The sequence below is a fragment of the Penicillium alfredii genome, assembly GCF_028826965.1.
Source record: "Penicillium alfredii strain IBT 34128 chromosome Unknown utg000001l_segment0_segment0, whole genome shotgun sequence".
NCBI lineage: Eukaryota > Fungi > Ascomycota > Eurotiomycetes > Eurotiales > Aspergillaceae > Penicillium > Penicillium alfredii.
In genome coordinates, this window is record NW_026622698.1 from 2,278,070 (window position 1) to 2,298,039 (window position 19,970).

Consider the following 19,970-nt stretch of genomic DNA (forward strand, 5'->3'; position numbering starts at 1 on the left):
ACCAATGATATGAGGCGGGCGAGCGATGACGTAAGAAGTCTGGATATTGTCCTGGAATTAACCAATCACATTAACGTCCGCTTGGGTCAATTTCTGTCGTTCTCTTGCATCTTCGGTGGGTCCTTGTGATATCGACCAATCGTCTTCGGCCCCGTCCGGCGCTAGGCTAAATGCTATCAGCTAGCCCTTCGTCTGATTTGCCAGTTCCAAATCATACTATGAACAGATCGACACCTTATTCGAAAGCGATTGGTTATTTCAGCAGCAAGCCTTGCCGTCTGCAATCCAAGGGCCCAGGAATATCTATAAGAAGACCACTCCGTAACCGCCTGATCATACATAGTTCGCATTACTTTCTCACATTCTTAGTATTCAGTCGCACGACAATCTGCAAACATACTCTGCAATATGTCCACTCTCCAGGAGAAGAACAAGGCTGTGGTGCAGAAATACTTTGAAGAGTACTGGGGCAAGGGCAACGTTGACGTCGTGGACGAGGTTTGCGCCGATACTTTCGTTATCGATTATCCTATGCATGGCCCCCGCCGTGGTAAAGAAGCGGCGAAGAAAATGCTGCTCGAGTTTCGAGAGGTAAGAGAACAGGACGAACCCTCAACAGAAATATCTTACCGGGCCTAATATTTTCGTGATCAATAGGCATTCCCTAGTATTTCCTTCCACGCCTACAAGTTTCCCCTGATAGCTGAGGGTGACTATGTGGTAGGCCGCTGGATTGGAGGCGGCAAGCACACCGGCAGGGAATTTGATGACCTTGCAGTTGGCCAGCTCGACAAGCCAAATACTGGAAGGGAGGTCTATTTCTCGGGTACAACTATTTTCACATTGAAGAATGGCAAGATTGTGGACGAGATTGGTGAAGAGCAAGCCCTGACAGCTCTGCAGCAGCTAGGGCTAGTCCCTCCTCCTAATCCAGGCAAAGAGATCAAGTATGATGTGGAGGGGAATCATATCTGAGGGAAAGGGAGACTTTGGGGGTGAAAAGTCTTCACAATGTCTTGTCACTAGTTTACTAGTTTGCTCTTTATTCATCTCTATGAACATTTTCTCGATACAGTCCCTTTGCCGTCGTTTCTGTAATACTGTAAGTTCGCAAGACAGTAAGCAGCCTTGTAACACTACCAAATAATGATTCCGGCGTAAGTGAGATGAGGCTAGAAGGGAAAACTAGATGCTACATAAAGTCATTGTCGATCGAGGTATTTCGGCCTAAGTCGCTCCACTCTATGGTATGGCGACCTCCACCTCTCTAACTCCGTTGTTGAAAACAATCATATTACATATAGTACGGTAGTCATTGCCCATGGGCCGGTCCGTTGTTTCTTCGGGCGCATAGAAGGCAAAGAAAAAGAGGATTTCGAAAAACTTACTAGTTGAGGCAACAGTCATAGTTGAGATAAGGCCCGCCTGCAGGTATTGGAGTGGGATAATTGAGTCCAACCCCTTACATGCCAAGATATATATTAAAGGAAATAAGATTAGTCCGGCCACGTTCACCACAATTGACTAAAACATCTCTTGGAACTAAATGGTATAATATGCAAAGACTATTTGGAGGTATAACTGAATTCGAACATCACCCTACTGACTCAATGACCTAAGAGGCAAATAATCTAAAAATCTAATAATCTGAGAACAAACTGTAACAGGCTCAACGTTAATGTGCAAAATAATGTCTCTCGCCTCGCAGAAACATGAAAACGCCAGTGAATCTCAGGGGGGCAGTCACACCCGGGGTAGGACAAAGAAAACATAGCCGTCAAGTCAATTGAGCACGGCTGAGAGGTAATTCAGCGGTCTGGTCAAGTGATTCGATTGATCGCTTCGCAGTGGCCCATTCGTTTATGTCACGTAGGAAGCGACGAGCAGTCCCAATTCGAATCCCGCGCTGAACGAAGAAGCCAGAGTCTGGATCCTCGAGGATCAGTTCAAGATCTAGATGATTCTCCAAAATCACCTGGCAAATATTACGGAAATCAGCTTTGTACGCCTCCTCAGTGGCACGTGACTCCAGCCATTTGCAGTATTCTCTCACAGCTGTTTCACGAGGCCCAGCAATCATCAGCCGCTCCTCCGGTAAGGGCCGGGGTAGAGATGAAGTAATCACGGACGCACTCCCGGTTTGTGCTGGTACAGTATATATATTGTACGTGGGCTGAACTGACCATCTACTGTACAGTACTTGTCGGCTCAGAGGGATACGTTACACACTAGTACATGTATCAGAATACACCAATAGGGCGATTCAGATTGCTCTGGAGATATTTCAAATATATGATTTCAAGGGAAGTCACGTTGCGTACTTGCTGATTCAGCAACTACAGTAGAATTGCCACTCATCCTGCCATGACCAAACCAGTAACTGGAATTCCCCCTCAGTGATACCCTCTCAGTGACTACTTCAATGCCCCAGGGCACATAAGCGTGTCTCCCGACACCGAACTTGGCCCCGGGGGCTATGTATATATAACCTTTAAACCTTGGAAGTTTACGATATTCCACTAGTATGAAAATAGAAAGTTGGATGCTAGCATGCCAATTTGGTGAGATCTTATGGGTCCAGGTGTATCAAGGTCGAGTTAGGGAGCTCGTACGCTGAGAGGAGTGGGGCGACTCAAGGGCATCGCTACTCCATCGGGCATTGGGCGCTATTTAGTTGCAGCCCCCTAATGACGGGAACCCACCGCATTGTTCCTGTTCTTTGGGGGCGGCTTATGCCTCATTTCCTCATTTCCTCTCTAAAAACAGGGGAGGATATTTGACCAAAGACCAAGCCCTGGTCCATAATTTCATATCATCCAGCAGAAGGATATTAATTTGATATATGCTATTCCCGAGTCAATTATACTCTTCCAATCCTATAGAAAACACGATGTGTGCACTTATGGCACAGGGAGAGTGTGCGAAGAATGGAAACCTCTAATCAATACTTGAGGACTCGCTCCGTTACATCCTCAGCTGTGTGCCCATAATCATGATGATCTGAATTTAACCTAAAATCCCTTGGCCCCTGAGACAGAAATATCCCTCTTATAACAGCAGTCCCGACTATTCAAAGACTCTTCTTACAACACCGACTATGCGTCTCTTCAATTCTCGGCTGATACTATGGGGGCTCTGTTCCTTTCTGATCCCTCCGATCTCCTCTGTTCCAGTTGCCGAAGACCTCCACCCCCAAGACTTGCAATCCCTCCAGATTGACCAGGGAAAGACGCATATACCTCGAAGCCTCTCCCTTAATCATTCACTTGAGCGTCGCGACCCTATTGAGCCACCCCGTGGAATATTCAAAGTGGGAACTGAATTCCGGTACAAGAAAGGCCAACACAAGTATATCATCTACAGCGCCTGCGAAGACAAGAAATGCAAGGACCGAACCTGTAAACAATATGCGACAGTGATCCTCGTGAGAAAAATCAATGGGGGTAGCCAAGGCCAGATCTGGGATGGACAACTCAGCTACTTCGATTCGCCTAATGCCCGCCCACAGTCAGTTGCGGTCAAAATATCACCGGGAGGGAGTGCCTTGGACCAGTCAAACATTCAAAAACTCGTCAAGAGCCCCTATGTTTTATCGTACATAGAGCGCTTCTATTCCAGAAACGGGCAGGAATCGGTCATATTGATGCCAAAAGGCGACAGGAATCTGTTGCAGGCTCTATCCCAAGGCTGGGGGCGCGGCAGTTTAGCCAAAAGCCGAAGAGACCATATCGTGCGCGCAATATTCAGTATTGGGTCGGTATTGCAAGTTGCTCGTCGCGCACATGTCGTCCATCGGGATATTAAGCCTCAAAATGTGCTTGAAATAGACGGCAAATTCTATGTGATCGATTGGGATTATGCCTTATATATCAAGCCTGGAGCAGGGGTTCGTGACACCACTGATGCGGGATCATCAAAATATATGAGTCCAGGTAAGTTTCAGGTGGCAATCCGCTCTTCGTATAGAATAGAAGTGCTAATCTATAAGGTGTTCAGAGGTCCTTGCTAGCTTCACAACCCCTGGTGGCATTAGCTATAATGGCTTTAGCTCTGATGTTTACTCATTAACCAGAACATATCTGGAAGCCGATCAATGGGATGAGATGAAAGAAAAGGATTTCTCTCTTGCGTTAGATTCTCAGCTACAGAAGCATCAGGGAGGCGGACTACCTGGTCTGAGTTACGAGAGCACCGATGACGCTCTGAAAAAGGCTTTCCCCGAACGGGAGTTGTCTAGAGAGAAGAGGCATTTGATGGCAAGAGGCTTATGCCGGCAAGAGGACCGATGGAAGATTGCCACATGGATGGAAGAGTTCCAAAGGGTCGAAAACGTCCAAGTCGTCAATTAACGTCCCATCGTGATTAATATACACAAGTGGTGAGGATGCACAAATCCATGATGAAGATTGTAGAATGCCTCTCGCGATATGTCATTTGCGGGGATCGGCGCTTATAAGACGGCCCACCTGCCCCCCTCCCAGCTCTCAGTCTTCACCAACATCATGGCTGTCCAGTCTCTGCGCGAGATCTCCACGTATAACTTGCGCATTTTCAAACGCAACTATGTCTCTGAAATCTCTGGCTCTCTAGGCGACTTGGGCACCTTTTTGCCCATCGCTATCGCGCTGGCCCTCAATGGCACGGTATCGCTGGCCAGCACCCTGATCTTCTCAGGGGTCTACAATATCCTGACGGGTCTCTTGTTTGGTGTCCCATTGCCTGTGCAGCCCATGAAGGCCATTGCTGCGGTCGCTATTGCCCGCAACTTCTCCAACGGAACGATCGCTGCCGCGGGGATCTTCGTCGGCGCCTGCATTCTGGTTTTTAGTGTGACAGGCCTTTTGCGCTGGTTCGCTCATGTGATCCCCATCCCCGTCATCAAGGGTATCCAGGTGGGCGCTGGTCTGTCTTTGATCATCGCTGCCTGCAGCCGCATGCTCGCGCCCCTGGGCTGGATGCGTCCGTCCTGGGCAGACAACCGGATCTGGGCGCTCGCAGCCTTTATCGCGCTTCTGATCACCAGTATCTACCGCCGGGTGCCCTACGCACTGGCCGTGTTGGTCTTGGGTCTGGTCTTTGCCATCATTCGAACCGCCCTGGCTGGCCACATGCCAGGCTTTGCCGTGTGGCATCCATTTGTGGTTGTGCCCAAGCCCCATCAATGGCGCGTCGGTGCTATAGATGCGGGCATTGGCCAGCTTCCACTGACAACCCTCAACTCGATCGTCGCTGTGGTCCACCTGGCAAGCGACCTGCTGCCCAATGTGCGCGCCCCGTCCGTCACCCACATCGGGCTTAGTGTCGCCGCGATGAATATCCTCGGCTGCTGGTTCGGGGCGATGCCCGTCTGCCATGGGTCTGGTGGTCTTGCTGCGCAGTACCGCTTTGGAGCCCGCTCTGGCGCGAGTGTGATTTTCCTCGGTCTGCTCAAGCTTGTCATCGGGTTTTTGTTTGGCGAGACCTTGGTCGACCTCTTGCAGCGCTTCTCTGCCGCATTCCTGGGTGTGATGGTTATTGCGGCTGGCCTGGAACTCGTCAGTGTTGGCGAGAGCCTCAATACCTCTGGTGCTCGAGACCTCGGTGAAGCGGGCAGCGGTCTGTTGGCAAACCCGGAGCAGCATCTCGGTCCGGTGCTCACGGACGCAGAGCGTAGTCGTCGCTGGACTACTATGATGGTCACTGTGGGCATGCTGGTCGGGTTCAAAAACGATGCCATTGGGTTTGTTGCCGGTATGCTATGCCACTGGTCGTATGAGATCCCAGGCTGGTGGGAGAAGGGTCGCAGCCGCTGGTCAGAGGGACGACTCCACTTGTGAGGGATTTACTACCTACACTCAGTGACTTGCTGGCGATGAGAACTACATACACTTGACTTGCACAAAGCATATGGACTTGATGATGAAATGTCTCGCTGTTCATTTTCACATACTGTACAGTTTTTCAATGCAGATTGTTATGGAAACCAACCATATCCTCCTAAATCAACTCCGACACATCGACATCCGTCTCCCGGTGCAGACGTGTCCCCGTACTAGGATTCTCATACTGACGCTGTTCGCGCGCCGAGGAAGAAGACAACCCCGAAGAATCCATATCAACATCACGATGGAACCTGCGCCCACCGACATCCCTCAACACCCGATGATGCCTCACAGCCCCATCAGCATCATAATCGGCATGCTCATCATACGCGCCGGTAGCAGGATCAAAAACACGGGTGCCAAAGGGTGTCCCAAGATCATACGACTCGCGATCGACCATATCGCGATCTACAGACTGGGGCGCCCCGGCGCCACCTACAGTGCCGTACGCCGTGCCCGCGTCCAGCGTCGTCGCGCCCGTGGTGTCCTCGTCGTCGAGGTCCGTGATGCGGCGCACGCCGCCGGCCGATGTGCCGCCGGGCCCCGGGAGGGCGAGCTGGAGCTCTTCCTGGCCGGTGCGGTCATAGCGCCGCTCCTCGACGACGGCTGGTTGGCCGAGGTCTTGGTGTGCGGTGCGCACGATGGTCGTACCATCGGGCTCCGTGTGCGAGGTCGTTGTGTACCGGTGGCCGGTGGTGGTGGTGCCGTCGGTGGTGTTGGTCGTAGAGCTGTAGTAGTAGGAAGAACTGGTGTAGGAATCGGACATCTTGGGGCACGGCCGCGCTAGGCGGGATGTGGGCGAGGAAGAGGTAGAGCTGGTCCACACTTGTGGAGTCATTATTATTCTTCTTTTCTTCTTTCTGTTGAGTAGAGGTATAGTATATACTGCACTCTGACAGTTGGGTGTTGTCACTTGTGTTGTCCCTTGCAGGTCTGATACCACCAGCACTCTGTTTGAATCTGCTAGATCCTTTTCTCCATGCTTTTTTTATATACTCCCCACGTGGCGAGCCATGATCCTTCGTTGACATCATTTTGGCCTCGCGCGGCGATCGTGGCGATCCTGAGGCAGGGAAAAACAAGCAGATGCCAATGCGGTTCGCTTATCGCCTCCCCCGCTCTTCTGTTGACCCAACATATCTCCCTCTACGGTATGACCACTATTCTCTCTCTCTCTCTCTCTCTCTCTCTCTCTCCACAGCTCTCCCCCTTCCCCTATGGCTGGCCTCAACGCAGAGCAACTGGCCTCGTTCCACGAGAACGGCTACCTCGTGATCCCAGACTACCTCAGCTCGACCGAGGTAGCATCGCTACTCACCGAGGCCAACAAGCTCCTCGACAACTTCCCGCTGGAGTCGCACCCACTGACGCGGTTCACAACGGGCGACGACGACACCGCCGACCATGTGGGCGACGACTACTTCCTGACGTCGGGCGACAAGATCCGGTTCTTCTTCGAGCCGGACGCCTTCACCACAGACCCGGACCCGCTAACGGGGCGTGCCGCGCTCATCAAGCCCAAGCACCTGGCCGTCAACAAGATCGGGCACTCGCTGCACACGCTGTCGCCGCCGTTCCGGAGCGTCACGCTGGAGCAGCGCAATGCGGCGGTCGCACGCTCGCTGGGGTTCCAGGACCCGCGCGTGCTGCAGAGCATGCTTATTTGCAAACAGCCCTCCATTGGTGGCGCGGTGCCGTCTCATCGCGACTCGGAGTTCCTGTACACGGATCCGCCCTCGGCAGTTGGGTGGTGGTATGCGCTACAGGATGCGGGGCCGGGCAATGCGACACTGGGCATGTGGAAAGGGTCGCATACGGGCCGGAAAGGTGGGCACATCTTGCGTCGGTTTGTGAGGAAGAGTTCTGGGTCAGGTACGGAGTTCATTGAGAACCGAGGCCCTGCGCTGCCCAGGGGGGTCGAGGAGGAACAGAGTGAATCACCGACAGACGAGGAACTCGAGATCCTGGATATCAAGGCTGGGTCGTTGGTGCTGATTCATGGTAATGTGCTGCACAAAAGTGAGAAGAACACGAGTCCTCGCAGCCGGTTTGCGTATACGTTCCATGTCATTGAGGGCGCCGATGGCTGGGAGTATGATGCGCGAAATTGGCTGCAGCCGCCTGAGGCTGGATTCTCGAAGCTTTCTCCATCGGACAATACATAGCATCTATATAGCCATAAATGACGATTATGATAGAATGGTTACTTCAAGAGGTGACTCCCACTCTCAACTCGGTTAATGGATGGATATTTGAGCAAATTAAGAAGGATTTGTTGAAGAATCTTCTGGAAATACAACAAAACAGCCATCGCCATTGCAAAGAATTTGGTCAAACAAGATCCACCTCCAGCATAATCGAAGTATTCACTGTAGAGCACGAGTTGTCTTCTCCCCCAGCTGTCTCGGTTTCGAACGGAAAGGAAGCTTCTGTCGGTTGGCAGGCCTTGTGGAACTTCCAGTTAACACAGGGGAAAGGAATGAAGAACCTCACTGCTCTTCGGCAGACGGGGTATCTCCTTGCTTCGGAGAGACATTTTCCTTGTCGGCTCCTGGTGGCGGGGAGACATACTCAGGGGCCATGGGTGCATCCTCCTCGTCGCTGTAGAATTCGTATTCGGCGCCATGTCGAGGTTCGCAGGCCAGGTAGCGAAGGAAAAGATCGAAGGGAGCCTCTGCCTTGTATCGAAAACTGTAGATAGGCGAGGCACGAATTTTCAAGACACCTGACTTGTTGAATTTGGCTTGCAAGAGACGTCCATGGCGCGGGCCAAACAACGAGATGGCCATTATCTGTCAGGGATTGAAACCGTGGTCGAGATTAGTATGTATTCGGGACGATGGGAGGGGAAAATATTAAAATCAATATATACCGGGAAGAGTGATGTCTCCTCAAACTCCGCCTGTTCAAGTCGATTTTCGATCGCCTGCGCGATAGGCCCGAGCTCGCCAATGAGCAGCTCGTTTTCCTTCGCCTCTGCCCCACTGCAAATGATAAGCATCATGTGTGGGTAGGCTGGCGCTGAGGCGTCCTCGTCTTTCCACCACTCGCGCATATGCACGGTACGCCAGTCGGGAAGGCGATAGGGGAGCCCAATTAGATCACCACTTAACAGTCCTCGTGCACCATCGAGAAATGAGTTACCGTACCTAGATTATCCGGAGAATATATCAGTAGACTGATTCAACGAACTACCTTTTTCGAACTTACTTGATGTGGACCCATCCAGAAACTTCATAAAAGGAAACGAGGTTCTTGCGAATCTTCTTCCTGGAGTGATAGTAGAGGAAATCCAAATGAGACGAGATTAGGTTTGCTCTCTTGCTCATAATGTAACCAGGACTTGGATTTGTTACACCCTTCTCCTTCGTAACGCTGTCGTAAGCCTCGTCAAATCTTTTGTAGCTCCTGAGCCCGATTTCGTCGAAGTCGGACTCGACTAGAGTGTACTTTTCAGACTCCCGAGATGACAGAGGCTTAAAAAGACAGGCTGAGGAGTCGAGAAATTTTTGGTCGTTGGGGTCAAAAGATCCTAGGGAAACTCTGAGGACATCAAGCTCATCGCTTCGATAGGCAGCCTGGGGCTGGGATTTCAGTGTCTTGGTAAGGTCTGACACCGCCTGAATGTATTTGGCTCTCAGGCGAGTCCGCTCCTGTGTCTGAAAATCGGTCTCCATGGTCGCTGGCATGAAATAAGAAAGCAGATAGAAGATCGATGATTGTAGGAGGAAGGTCGATGGTTGTAGATGGAAGGATCCTGTCAGGTCGACTTTTGTGGGTCTGCTATTTGCCTAGTCCGCTTTGGGATTAGCCTCGAATGTAGAAAATAGATGCAGTCCTCAAGGCATCGATACTCTCTGATTCTAAATATCATTCTAAATATTATTCTAAACATAATTCTAAGTCTAAATAATATTCTAAACATGATTCTAAATGTGATTCTAAATCTGATTCTAAATCTGATTCTGATTCTGATTCTGAATCTGATTCAACAGCAGAAGGCAACAACCACCACCACCATTATTTCGTGTTCCAAAAATTCGAACTTCCCTATCCCAAGTCGAAAACACACAAACATTCACTCTGCCTCTCTCCCTCTCCCTCTCACACTCTCCCCCTCTCTCTCCCTCTCTGATCCGAACTCTGCACCAATCCTTCCAGCTTCAATGGCACCCAAGAAGGATGAACCTCTTCCGAGGACCTGGTCGGACTGGGCCAAAGCGGCCAAAAACCTTGGGGTCTACAGAGCGAGCGTTCATACGCGAGAAAACTTTCAGTCCGGGACCAACGTCACCAGGGAGGAGCATCTGCTCCTTAGAGCCCTCTGGACTCTAAGTGAAGATGATGCGATCCCGGAAGAAGAATTGGGGCTGGGGCCATACTTTGAAGATGCAAGTCGCTGGCTTGATGATTTTGTGCCGTTTGCTGAATACCTGAAGGGTATTGAAAACTCAAGCATGCCTGGAGTTGACAATATGGGGATTTTCGAGACTGCCTATTCCCAGCAATTTCAAGTCCGCAAGTTCCTCCACGAGAAAAAAGACAAAGACAAAAAGGGACTGGACGGCATCAACGAGGAAATTGTCAATGCCTCGCTTATCTCTTTTCTCACGGCTATTTGTCTGAAGAACCCCAACGTTCAGGCCTACTGGACTCCTCACCGCGCTACCTTGACAGCGACATTCAAAAAGGCCAAGCTTGCGAAACAGACGAGCCTCAATTGCCAGATAGATGGTTTTCTGGCTGCGAACAAAACTGCTCAAACCCAAGTGATTCTTGAAGCCAAAGCAGATAACCGCGAAATCCATGAACCGAACGTCACTATGCAAGAGACATATGAGATTGTTGCTGCTCTCCTCACCGACGCGCCTAAAGGCCTTCCCATGAACAGGTTAGTTGATATTCTTGTATTTCTAAGTCCCATATATGATGAATGAAGTTCAATATTAATACATGTTTTAGGGTGATTCTTATCTCCCAGGACGGAGAAGAGCTCTATCTTTCTAACGCCACCTACACGGACGAGTACAAGAGTTACATGATGGGCACAAAGAGGGGCATGATCAAGAAGACCGAGTTTCTTCGGATCCAGAGATACGGACCATGGAGGATCAAACACTGGAAAGAGGTGGAAAAGTTTGCAAAGCTGGTCTTGGCAATTGCCCTCCGCGCCAGCGCAGAGCAGCCCTGAAGCAGCTGACACCAAGCGTCATGTTCGTGGTTAGGAATTTCTTGGCTGTGATGGTGTTTCGACCGATTATTCCGTTGTTCGATGTTCGATTTTAAAGAATTCAGGACTAATTTTTATTTTCTATGCAACTCAACTGTCAAACCGAGTGGGCCTGTCTAGTCCACTTCAGGATTAGTCTTAAGAGTATAAATTAAATCGTAGAAATATCGTCTGAAAAAAAGTTTAAAAACCCTTTCAAAAAAATATTTTTTTTTTAAAAAAAACGTCTTCGAAAATCAATTATACGTTAGTCTTATACATTACTATAAAACACTGTCGTTTTGCTGCATAACCTTTAGGGGAGGTTACGGATATGTAAAGGCTTGTGGACCAGCAAGTAGCTTGGTGATCCTCCAAGACAGCCTGTGGAGCTACGAACTAGCTATGCAAAGAATTCGGGATGACTTTTGTTCTCTATGCGATTCTGTACAAAGTTGAATAGCCTGCCATATACACCCGGTAATCACAATCCAGACACCGCAAACTCCAAGCCACGTTGTGGATCTCTCAGAAACATCAGGTCGCTTTCAACATATCCAGCATGCCCTTGGTCTGGAATGCCTGCTGGGACATTTCCACCTCGTCGCGCACCCGGCGGTGCAGACGCTCGACCAATTTGTCGATCTGGGCGGACTGGCCCAGGTTCCCAGAGTAGAGATCGAGCAGGTTCATGGCCACCTCGACACTCAAATCGACCAGACGCGGCTCGCGGATATTCTTGTGGACCCACTGCAGAACAGGTTCGAGTGTAACCTCGTCGCGATCCTTAAGCGACGCGCGCAGGGCGAAGCGGTGGCGGAGAGCCGTGAGGAGTGTGAGTTGGGCGGTCTTGTCGGTCGACGCTAGGACCTGGTCCAGCGCAGCCGAGTACCGCGCCTTACGAAGATCGTTCTCCCAGGGCTGTTCTTTCTTTCGTCGCTTCTGATCGCGGCCTTCAATCACGATGTCGACCCCTTCGCCAATGAAGTCTCGGCCGCGCAGCCGCTTTTCCCATCCGGAGCCGCGCAGCTTTTGCTTCTTGGCGACGTTCCGGTCGTGTTCCTCCAGTTTGCCCTCCAAAAGCGCCTGCATTTCTTTCTTGCGCTCGCGTTCCTTGACCTTCTGCTGGCCAGACAGTCGGGTCTTGATGGATAGGAGGCCCGACTGCATACCCACGGCGATGTGTTTGTCTTCATGTGCCATTCCCGACGTGATCGCACGCAGCGACAGAATCGGTGATGGGTATTTGGATCCCGAGACCGTGTTCCATCCCGTGGTCTCGAAGACCTTCATGTGGCCGTCCAGTGCACCACTCAGCAAGCGCTCGCCGTCCGAGGCCAGCGCAAGTGAAGTGACGGTCTTCTGATGGCTCTGGATCATATGGAGCGGCTTGCCCGCGACAATATCCAGCACCGCGATCTTGTTATCGGCCGAGGCCAGCACGGTCGTCCCCGCGGGCATGGGCAAAACGCTCTCAATCGGAGCTGCCATCTTGAAGGTCATCGCAGCGCGGCTTTCGACACGGGGGTCCCAAAGACGTACTGTGCGGTCGTAAGAGCCAGAGACCACCAGCCCCGATGACGCCATCGAGCCCGGCATGAAAGAACCGCTACGCACATAATCGCCATGGCCGACAAAAGTGCGCGTGCTGCTCTCAGCGGGCAAGTCCCACAGCCGCACGGTCCGGTCGTCACTGGCGGTGAAAACCGATGTCGGGTCGCTTGGCGAGAATTTGCTCACCCAAACCGGCTGCTTGTGGTCCCTCCAGGTCTTCAGGATTGCGCGCGAGTTGACATCAAATACCTGCACTGCGCCCGTGTCGTCACCCGTCACCACTACACGGCCATCTGGCCGCACATCCGTGCCACGGACGGTGTCGTCGAATCGTGTGATGGTCCGAAGAAGCTTCCGTGTGCGAATCGAGTAAATTTGAACTCGGGCGCCCGTGGTCACCGTGAATACATCAGGCGGTTGTGTAAGTGAGGGGAAAGCCGCGGGAGAGGAAGGGGCCGAAGGCTGTGTGATGAGGTTGACAGGCCCATTGGCCGGAGACGGAATCAGCAGCGGGTTCTTGAAGGTGCGCCAGTATTGTTGCTCTGGAGTCAGACGGGTTGAGGGCAGCGAGGCGAGCTTGACCTGCTGCAGAGGCAGGACGGGCGCCGCCATGATTGGCTAATTAGGTAAAGATTTTCAAGGGGGTTATTTTCGATTAGAGGGCCAGATACTCGCAACTCATGGCCAGGGCGGAGTGGTTGGTCGCGTGAAGTCTGGGATCTTTTTTCGCTGCGCCGATCTTCAAAAAAAAGTTCGTCTTCCCCAATCGGGAATGGCGGCTGGGGCTGTTGACACCTGAGGCACTAAGGCCAAAGAGCAAGACTTGGAGGAACACAGGCCATCAGGCAGTCAGGCACTACATTTAACTGGCAATACACCCTACACTCCCGACTATGTTCCTTTTCTCATATGTACTTTTCAGTTTCAATTTCCAACTATCGCTATCTGTCTCTGGTCAGCTTTAGCTTTGTAGGAAAAAGAAACAAGACAGAGCCGAAGGGGCGTTGGTTCGGGAAATGTGGAGTATTTGAAACATTCTGGTCGTGGATGTTTCATCCAGTTCTAGAAATAGAGAGATATTTTCTGATACAATTGGAGGTTATCACCAAATAATCATTGAACAAGCAAGGATCAACATGCTATACTGTATTTGACACATTGTCTCAATAGGCCAGGGGAGGAGTCACAAATTGGAGTACTAACTCGATCATGAAAACCTATAGCATTAACAGATCGAGTGCAGTAGAGAGTTGGAGGTGAACATCGCGATCGGAACATTGGTAAGATCCCATATTGTACCCTCTTTTACTGTAATGGGTAAGCCCCACGAGCGAACCCCCATTGCATGTATAAGGAGGCCTACAGTACATAGGGCCGGTTGATTTAGGTGAAACAGGATTGACAAACAACGCTATTGCCTGATGACGATCTCTTGGCTGATCCAGCAGCCAATCGTTGCATACTCTTCCCCCTTGTCAGGAATGTAAATGCGGGTCGTGGTGGCTGGGGATCCGATCAAAGATCCATTTGAATATTGGATGCCTGGCCGAGGTTAAGGATTGGCGAGGCCATACCACTGATTTCAACAAAGTTGATGAGTCCACTGCTGTATATCGCTATGAACACACATCTCTTCGAGTGAGTAGATGAGGTTGTCACGAAGCGAGTCTAAAAGGGAGATTTGTTTACCTTGAAAGCCGGGTCAACGCGCGGTAACCGTATTGTCACGGTATCATAAGGCGGGCTGCTCCACTGGAGTCCAGGCGCAGTCGCCAGGGGCCACAGCCAATCAACAGCCACCCCAGCCACCGCCAATACTGCATCATTACATTCTTATCGCTTTCTTCTTGCTCCTCCCGGCTCTTTTCTTTTCTTCATCTGCAACTCCCTCTGGCTGTTTTCTGATTCATCCAGTTGAAACATTTCTCGATGCTGGTGACTGGCTGAATTCTGGCATAGCTTCAACTCTCGTACACGAGATCCCGAGGCTTATCGCATCATGTCTAACAGACTCGCCAACGTCAACCATGCGGCGGGCATCTTCGCCGACATGTCGGTCGATGGCCCCGCCATTGGCACCTTGGTCGCCATTATTGACCGCGCAAAGAACCTGCCCAATCGCAAGACCATGGGCAAACAGAATCCATATTGCGCAGCACGACTAGGCAAGGAAGCAAAGAAGACTCGTACCGATCTCCGAGGAGGACAGACTCCCAGATGGTAAATACTTAGCTAAATATTACGATGAGCATATCGAATACCCGTCTAACGAGATCTCTAGGGACTATGAACTTCGATTCACCGTGCACGAATCCCCCGACTACTTCAAGCTGAAAGTATCCGTGTTTAACGACGACAAAAGGACCGATCTCATTGGCGAGACTTGGGTCGACCTGCAAAACTTGATTATTCCCGGTGGAAGCCAGAATGACCATTGGCATTCGCTACAATGCCGGGGTAAATACGCAGGGGATATTCGGATTGAGATGACCTACTACGATACCCGGCAGCAGGACGAGGCTGTGATTGAACGCCGCAAAGAAGCTGCGGAGAGGGTCCAAGGTAAGCCGACTAGCTCGTCGGGCCCCTCAGGTCTGTCCGGTCCCCGGCAATTAAAGGAAGTCAAAAGACGGCCCTTGCCCAGCGACCCGCCAGGAGTCACCCCGGCGCGGCCAGCCGCTCCGGAGCACGCCCAGTCTGCTCCTCCATTGCATCACCCAATGCCATCTCGACCGGCCATGCCAGATCATACTCATTCTATGCCCCCGGCCGGTGGACCTGAAATGCCATATCCTCCCCGGCATTCAGAGCCTTCTTATGATGCGCCACCTTACACTGAACCATCTCCCAATATGCATCCTGCCCCAGGGGCCTACGATATCCCTGATCATTACCAGCGTGAATGGGATCTTTCGGCCCCCGCTCCTCCGTCTACAGGAATGATTAGACGCAACATGCAGGAACCACCTTATCCCTGCAATGACGTCCCAGAGAACCCCTACGACTCGCGTCCGTATCAGCCTCGAAGCCATTCCGATTATGATCACCCCCAGCCGCGAGACCATCGATCGCAAAGGGATCTCCATGAGCGGATGCTATATGAACCGGGTTCACACCCGCAAGATGTCTATGCTCCCGTGGAGCAGCCACGATTCAACTCCGAGCCCCTGTCTTATGGTCCTGGCGCATCTTACTCCAGCGTATCAGGCCACCCTTACGATCTGCCTGCCTCTGATTACCGTCCTAATTCATCTTCGGGGCCAGCCGAAGATCCGCGGTTCCACCCACATGAGGTCAGGGCTTTGCAACCCCTCAACCGCCATGATGACTACCACCCTGAATACGCCACGATGCAGCCCCGAGTCGAGGACGAAGATGAAGACGGACTCCCTCCTCCCCCTCCTCTCCATCGCTCCCGCATGCCTCAACCCCCGGCCCCCCAGCCTCCCGCTCCGTCTTATGCGAGTTATGGCCCAGGATATCCCACCAATTCAGGTTCAACAGAAAACATAGCACCACCCATGACAACCACACCCGAAAAAAGTCGGGACCTTGTTCCTGTGGGCAATGCATCTCGTGTGCCCCCAAGTCTGGTTGCCGGGTTTGAAACGGAAGGTGGACTGGACAAACCGGCGTTCGAAGATCGAGCGAATCGACGACGCACCACCCACTTTGATGATGAGATGATGATTTCTCAACCCCCAGTGTCGGCCCCTGTATCAGCTCCTGCGCCCTACGAAGCTCCTGTCTACCCCCTGCGAACGTCTCCCCATCCGGCAGAGGAGAGACCCGGCTCTATGGGAGGCAGAGGCGCGTCGGCCAGTCCCGACACGCGCATTGTTGCCCGGAAATCGGTCAGCCCCCGGCCGTCATCTGGGAATGATCGCGGAAGCTCGGCAGTTCCGTACTCCCCCGACTCATACGACAACCTAAACCCCCATGCTTCGCGATCAGTCGTTAGCCGGGGTCCTTCACCACCCTACGAGTCTCCGTCCCAGACAAGAGATATCGTACGGGCTGAGAGTGAACCGACTAGAGATGCTGCCCCCATCATTGGCGACGATGGCCGAGAGATCGATCCCTCGGATCATCTGCCTACGGACACTTGGGCACCTGAGCCGGAGAGGAAGAACCGCAAACCCGAAGTCATTATTCGTTTCAAGCATTCAGCCCGCCCGACTTCTCGAGGCAATGACACTCCGAGCCGCAGCGCGGGGCCACCTCGTGTCGGCTTCAGGACCACTCCGGACACCGGGTCGTACAGCGCGGATCGTCCGAGCAAACGATACACTCCCACCCACGAGCACCCGGGTGCCGAGTCTGTGGACCGGACTCCACCCCGCGCAGACCGTGGGCATGAGAGCTATGGAGGCTACACGCACAGCCGGGGTTACAGCACCCCCACATCGGCAGACCGGCCGCGCTCCTCCCACCGAGGCTCCGTTTCCCCATCTCCCAGCTCTCACTCGCCGCTGTACGACTACAGTACCGGTCCTCCAATCCCGTCCAAGGTCCCAATCTCGGCAGCTCCAAGCTACCCAGTCACGTCCAGCAACCCCAACAGTGGGAACCCAGGCATGGATGCGCTGAGCCGCGAGCTGAAGACCATCGATATCGGCTCTGTGGGCTGCAGCCCTGGTCGGGGAGCCGTTCGCAGATACGCACCCAGGTCACCGGCGACCATGGGGTATGCCAACTAACAAAAAAATAAATTTGCATGTGATGATTTATGTACTGGTATGATTTCTTTGGGTGGTTACTTTCGTCATTATATCCCTGGTCCATGGTCCTGATTCAGACTGCATTTTTTTGACTATTTCTTTGGATATCCGGCTCCACTGGCGTTTGGCTTTGTCTCTTCTCTGGGGTCTATTTGCATTTCTGGCCATGTTTTTATGTACACAAATTTGAGGACCAGCCTCCCTAAATGATACCTACCTGGCAGTGCCTATGCGATGTTTCCATGTGTTGAGGGGCTTGCGTGCGAGTTGGGCGTAGTTTCCACTTGGTATAGCCATAGAATATATTTTATATAAATTCTACATTCTACGCTCTGGGCTTTATCTGACCTAGATTCGTATAGCTTGTTACGTGCACAATCTCCTTCGTCTGCCATAGATATGGCCGGTAGCTAGATACTTCCGGCACCTTTTTATAAAATTACGGGATTTACATAAACTAGAAAGTTAGACGGTTGCAGGGTTGGGAGTACTGTACTTTGGAAGCGGCAAAGTAGCAGACGAGGAAACAAATAAACTTCCACGGTTTCTTGCAAGTTGATGGAAGTAAAGTGAACTGACCGAGACCGAGAACCGCCACCTTGCTCAGGGATCACTACTGCAATACTTAGTTGTATATAATGAACTAGTATTAACCACATTCAGAACCCGACCAAGGCCAAAGATGCGTCTATATATAGATTTTAAGGGTGCCCTTAGTTCGTCTCCTCTTCAGGAGGTCCGAGGTTTTCGGCCTTTTCGAACTCCTCTATCCATCTCTGTAGTGGGAATCTTGAACCTTGTTGGCATAAGCCTTTTGCCATCACCCTCCTCTTAGCTTTGGACAACACTCTTTCGGAGAACTGGCCTTCCAAAAAGGAGTCGGTGTCCTTGTATGTCTTAGGCCGCTGTAGTTCCTCCGTCAACCAGTCATGATAATGCTGATTTCCCAATTTGTGCCATTGATCGGCTGTCAGATATGTCTTGGCTAATCCCCAAACATCATTTTTGTAGACATCATATTCGCCGTCTCGGGCCTCTGAACACCATATAGATTAGAGATTAGCACTCCGATGTTATATATGCTATAGGGAACGGGTAGTATTTGCCAGGACCTGAAACTTACCTGGACTCTGGTAGTCTGGTGATCCCGTGAGTTCGGTGGATGTGGTAATTCCATCATCCATCATTTTAGCCCAATCCCAATCGATCACCCACACACCGTGTCGCCACAACAGAATGTTCTCGGGCTTAATATCCCGATGGACGATTCTTTTGGCATGGGCAGCTAATAATCCCAATCCAGCCCCTTGTATTATACGCGGGACATTGATTCTCATGTTGTCGTTTAGGGCGTCCATCAAATCAATCCTGCCTTTTGGCATCACGAGGACCGATTCCATGACGCGTGGTGACCAGAAACGCTCCTTGAACCTCATAACAAAGCGGCTGTCGATCAATTGTTGAAGGTCTGATGTGTCTAACAAAGACCCTCCCGGTGCTGTTTTGACCACAACGGGCTGTGGGTCATTGGGTTGAACCCCCCAGGGCCTGTCCTGTGGCAGGCTGAGGTACTCGAGTTCTGCGTCCCAGATCTCGCCTTGGCCCCCCTCCCCTAATTTGCGCTTGATAAACACTTTCGCATATTTTTGGTTGTAATTATTGAAGATAGCATATGCGTATTTGCCTTTCCCCTTCGGGTTGATTTGTTTTCCCTCTCGAAAACATCCATGAGGTGGCGAGGTAGAGGCACGACTCTCAAGTAAATGAGGAACGGCGAGGCTTCGTGGTGTAGGCGTCGTTCCAGGGTTAAAGTCTTGCGTGTGGAGGTCTTCGGGGACTGGAACAGAGGAGATCTGAGGAATAATCAAGGAATAGAGCGCCCATAATATCAGTTGAAAACAGAAGGGACTCATGATGGCGGATGAAAGATTGTAGGCATTGTGAGAAGGGGTCTTTTGAATAATAGTCGGGGACTGGGTTGCTATAAAAAACATAGTTCCGCCCCGGGGGCCAAGAGATTGTCAGGTCAATTGAAGAAAAATCATTATTGCGGGCTGAGGCTATGACACAATATAACGGAGTCCTCGCATATCCTGGTCTCTATTGGATCGGAAGTATACTTGACTCGGGAATATAGTATGTAGTACGTTTCTTCCGGTTAAACTAATTGAGATTATTATGCTGACTTCGCGGAATTAGGCCCTCAGGTGGACCCACATTACTTTCCAGCTGGTGGAAATGCCGTGGGTCCGCCGTACAGCGGCTGCAACTTGTAAATAACGCCCCAATGCCCGATGGAGCATCCTTCGGTGTATGGCCCTTTAACTCGACCAGAATAGCCCTGGACCCGTAAGACCTCGCCAAATTGGCACGCTAGCATGAATACTTCCATACTATGTAGTGGAATGTTACAAGCTTATACATATGCATCGAGGCTTAACCAAGACTAGGCAATAATAAGGGTAGGATTTACGTGGCTGCATAGATGATAGTGGAACCCTGACATTTAACTATATACGCATCCAAAAGTCTGCCGACACACACTATATTCCCCGCAAAACTCGACTATTTTAATTGTAAATATCTCAATAAATTTATATAGTACTATATGCTTAGCCTCGAGTA

At 51.3% G+C, this 19,970-nt stretch overlaps 10 protein-coding genes across 10 annotated transcripts; 6 read left to right on the forward strand and 4 right to left on the reverse strand.

The window, feature by feature from the left end:
- Nucleotides 1-408: 408 nt before the first annotated feature.
- On the forward strand, nucleotides 409-975 carry NUU61_000875 (ester cyclase; the record flags this gene model as incomplete). The annotated part of the gene is made up of 2 exons (XM_056651458.1): nucleotides 409-591; nucleotides 658-975. The coding sequence occupies 2 exons, from the start codon at nucleotides 409-411 to the stop codon at nucleotides 973-975; spliced, it is 501 nt and encodes a 166-aa protein (XP_056516308.1).
- Nucleotides 976-3,097: 2,122 nt separating this feature from the next.
- NUU61_000876 (uncharacterized protein) lies at nucleotides 3,098-4,349 on the forward strand (the record flags this gene model as incomplete). Its single annotated transcript, XM_056651459.1, has 2 exons — nucleotides 3,098-3,932; nucleotides 3,997-4,349. 2 exons carry the CDS (start codon nucleotides 3,098-3,100, stop codon nucleotides 4,347-4,349), a joined length of 1,188 nt encoding a protein of 395 aa, XP_056516309.1.
- Nucleotides 4,350-4,427: 78 nt separating this feature from the next.
- NUU61_000877 (putative sulfate/molybdate transporter) lies at nucleotides 4,428-5,816 on the forward strand (the record flags this gene model as incomplete). Its single annotated transcript, XM_056651460.1, has 1 exon — nucleotides 4,428-5,816. One exon carries the CDS (start codon nucleotides 4,428-4,430, stop codon nucleotides 5,814-5,816), a length of 1,389 nt encoding a protein of 462 aa, XP_056516310.1.
- A 160-nt stretch (nucleotides 5,817-5,976) lies between these two features.
- Nucleotides 5,977-6,627, reverse strand: NUU61_000878 (uncharacterized protein; the record flags this gene model as incomplete). The annotated part of the gene is made up of 1 exon (XM_056651461.1): nucleotides 5,977-6,627. One exon carries the CDS (start codon nucleotides 6,625-6,627, stop codon nucleotides 5,977-5,979), a length of 651 nt encoding a protein of 216 aa, XP_056516311.1.
- Nucleotides 6,628-7,078: 451 nt separating this feature from the next.
- NUU61_000879 (phytanoyl-CoA dioxygenase family protein) lies at nucleotides 7,079-8,026 on the forward strand (the record flags this gene model as incomplete). The annotated part of the gene is made up of 1 exon (XM_056651462.1): nucleotides 7,079-8,026. One exon carries the CDS (start codon nucleotides 7,079-7,081, stop codon nucleotides 8,024-8,026), a length of 948 nt encoding a protein of 315 aa, XP_056516312.1.
- Nucleotides 8,027-8,350: 324 nt separating this feature from the next.
- Nucleotides 8,351-9,550, reverse strand: NUU61_000880 (uncharacterized protein; the record flags this gene model as incomplete). The annotated part of the gene is made up of 3 exons (XM_056651463.1): nucleotides 8,351-8,653; nucleotides 8,734-9,010; nucleotides 9,072-9,550. The coding sequence occupies 3 exons, from the start codon at nucleotides 9,548-9,550 to the stop codon at nucleotides 8,351-8,353; spliced, it is 1,059 nt and encodes a 352-aa protein (XP_056516313.1).
- Nucleotides 9,551-10,027: 477 nt separating this feature from the next.
- Nucleotides 10,028-11,052, forward strand: NUU61_000881 (uncharacterized protein; the record flags this gene model as incomplete). The annotated part of the gene is made up of 2 exons (XM_056651464.1): nucleotides 10,028-10,752; nucleotides 10,824-11,052. 2 exons carry the CDS (start codon nucleotides 10,028-10,030, stop codon nucleotides 11,050-11,052), a joined length of 954 nt encoding a protein of 317 aa, XP_056516314.1.
- A 555-nt stretch (nucleotides 11,053-11,607) lies between these two features.
- NUU61_000882 (snoRNA-binding rRNA-processing protein UTP15) lies at nucleotides 11,608-13,236 on the reverse strand (the record flags this gene model as incomplete). Its single annotated transcript, XM_056651465.1, has 1 exon — nucleotides 11,608-13,236. One exon carries the CDS (start codon nucleotides 13,234-13,236, stop codon nucleotides 11,608-11,610), a length of 1,629 nt encoding a protein of 542 aa, XP_056516315.1.
- Nucleotides 13,237-14,623: 1,387 nt separating this feature from the next.
- NUU61_000883 (uncharacterized protein) lies at nucleotides 14,624-17,324 on the forward strand (the record flags this gene model as incomplete). The annotated part of the gene is made up of 2 exons (XM_056651466.1): nucleotides 14,624-14,844; nucleotides 14,906-17,324. The coding sequence occupies 2 exons, from the start codon at nucleotides 14,624-14,626 to the stop codon at nucleotides 17,322-17,324; spliced, it is 2,640 nt and encodes an 879-aa protein (XP_056516316.1).
- A 734-nt stretch (nucleotides 17,325-18,058) lies between these two features.
- Nucleotides 18,059-19,258, reverse strand: NUU61_000884 (Pkinase-domain-containing protein; the record flags this gene model as incomplete). The annotated part of the gene is made up of 2 exons (XM_056651467.1): nucleotides 18,059-18,381; nucleotides 18,469-19,258. The coding sequence occupies 2 exons, from the start codon at nucleotides 19,256-19,258 to the stop codon at nucleotides 18,059-18,061; spliced, it is 1,113 nt and encodes a 370-aa protein (XP_056516317.1).
- Nucleotides 19,259-19,970: the final 712 nt, after the last annotated feature.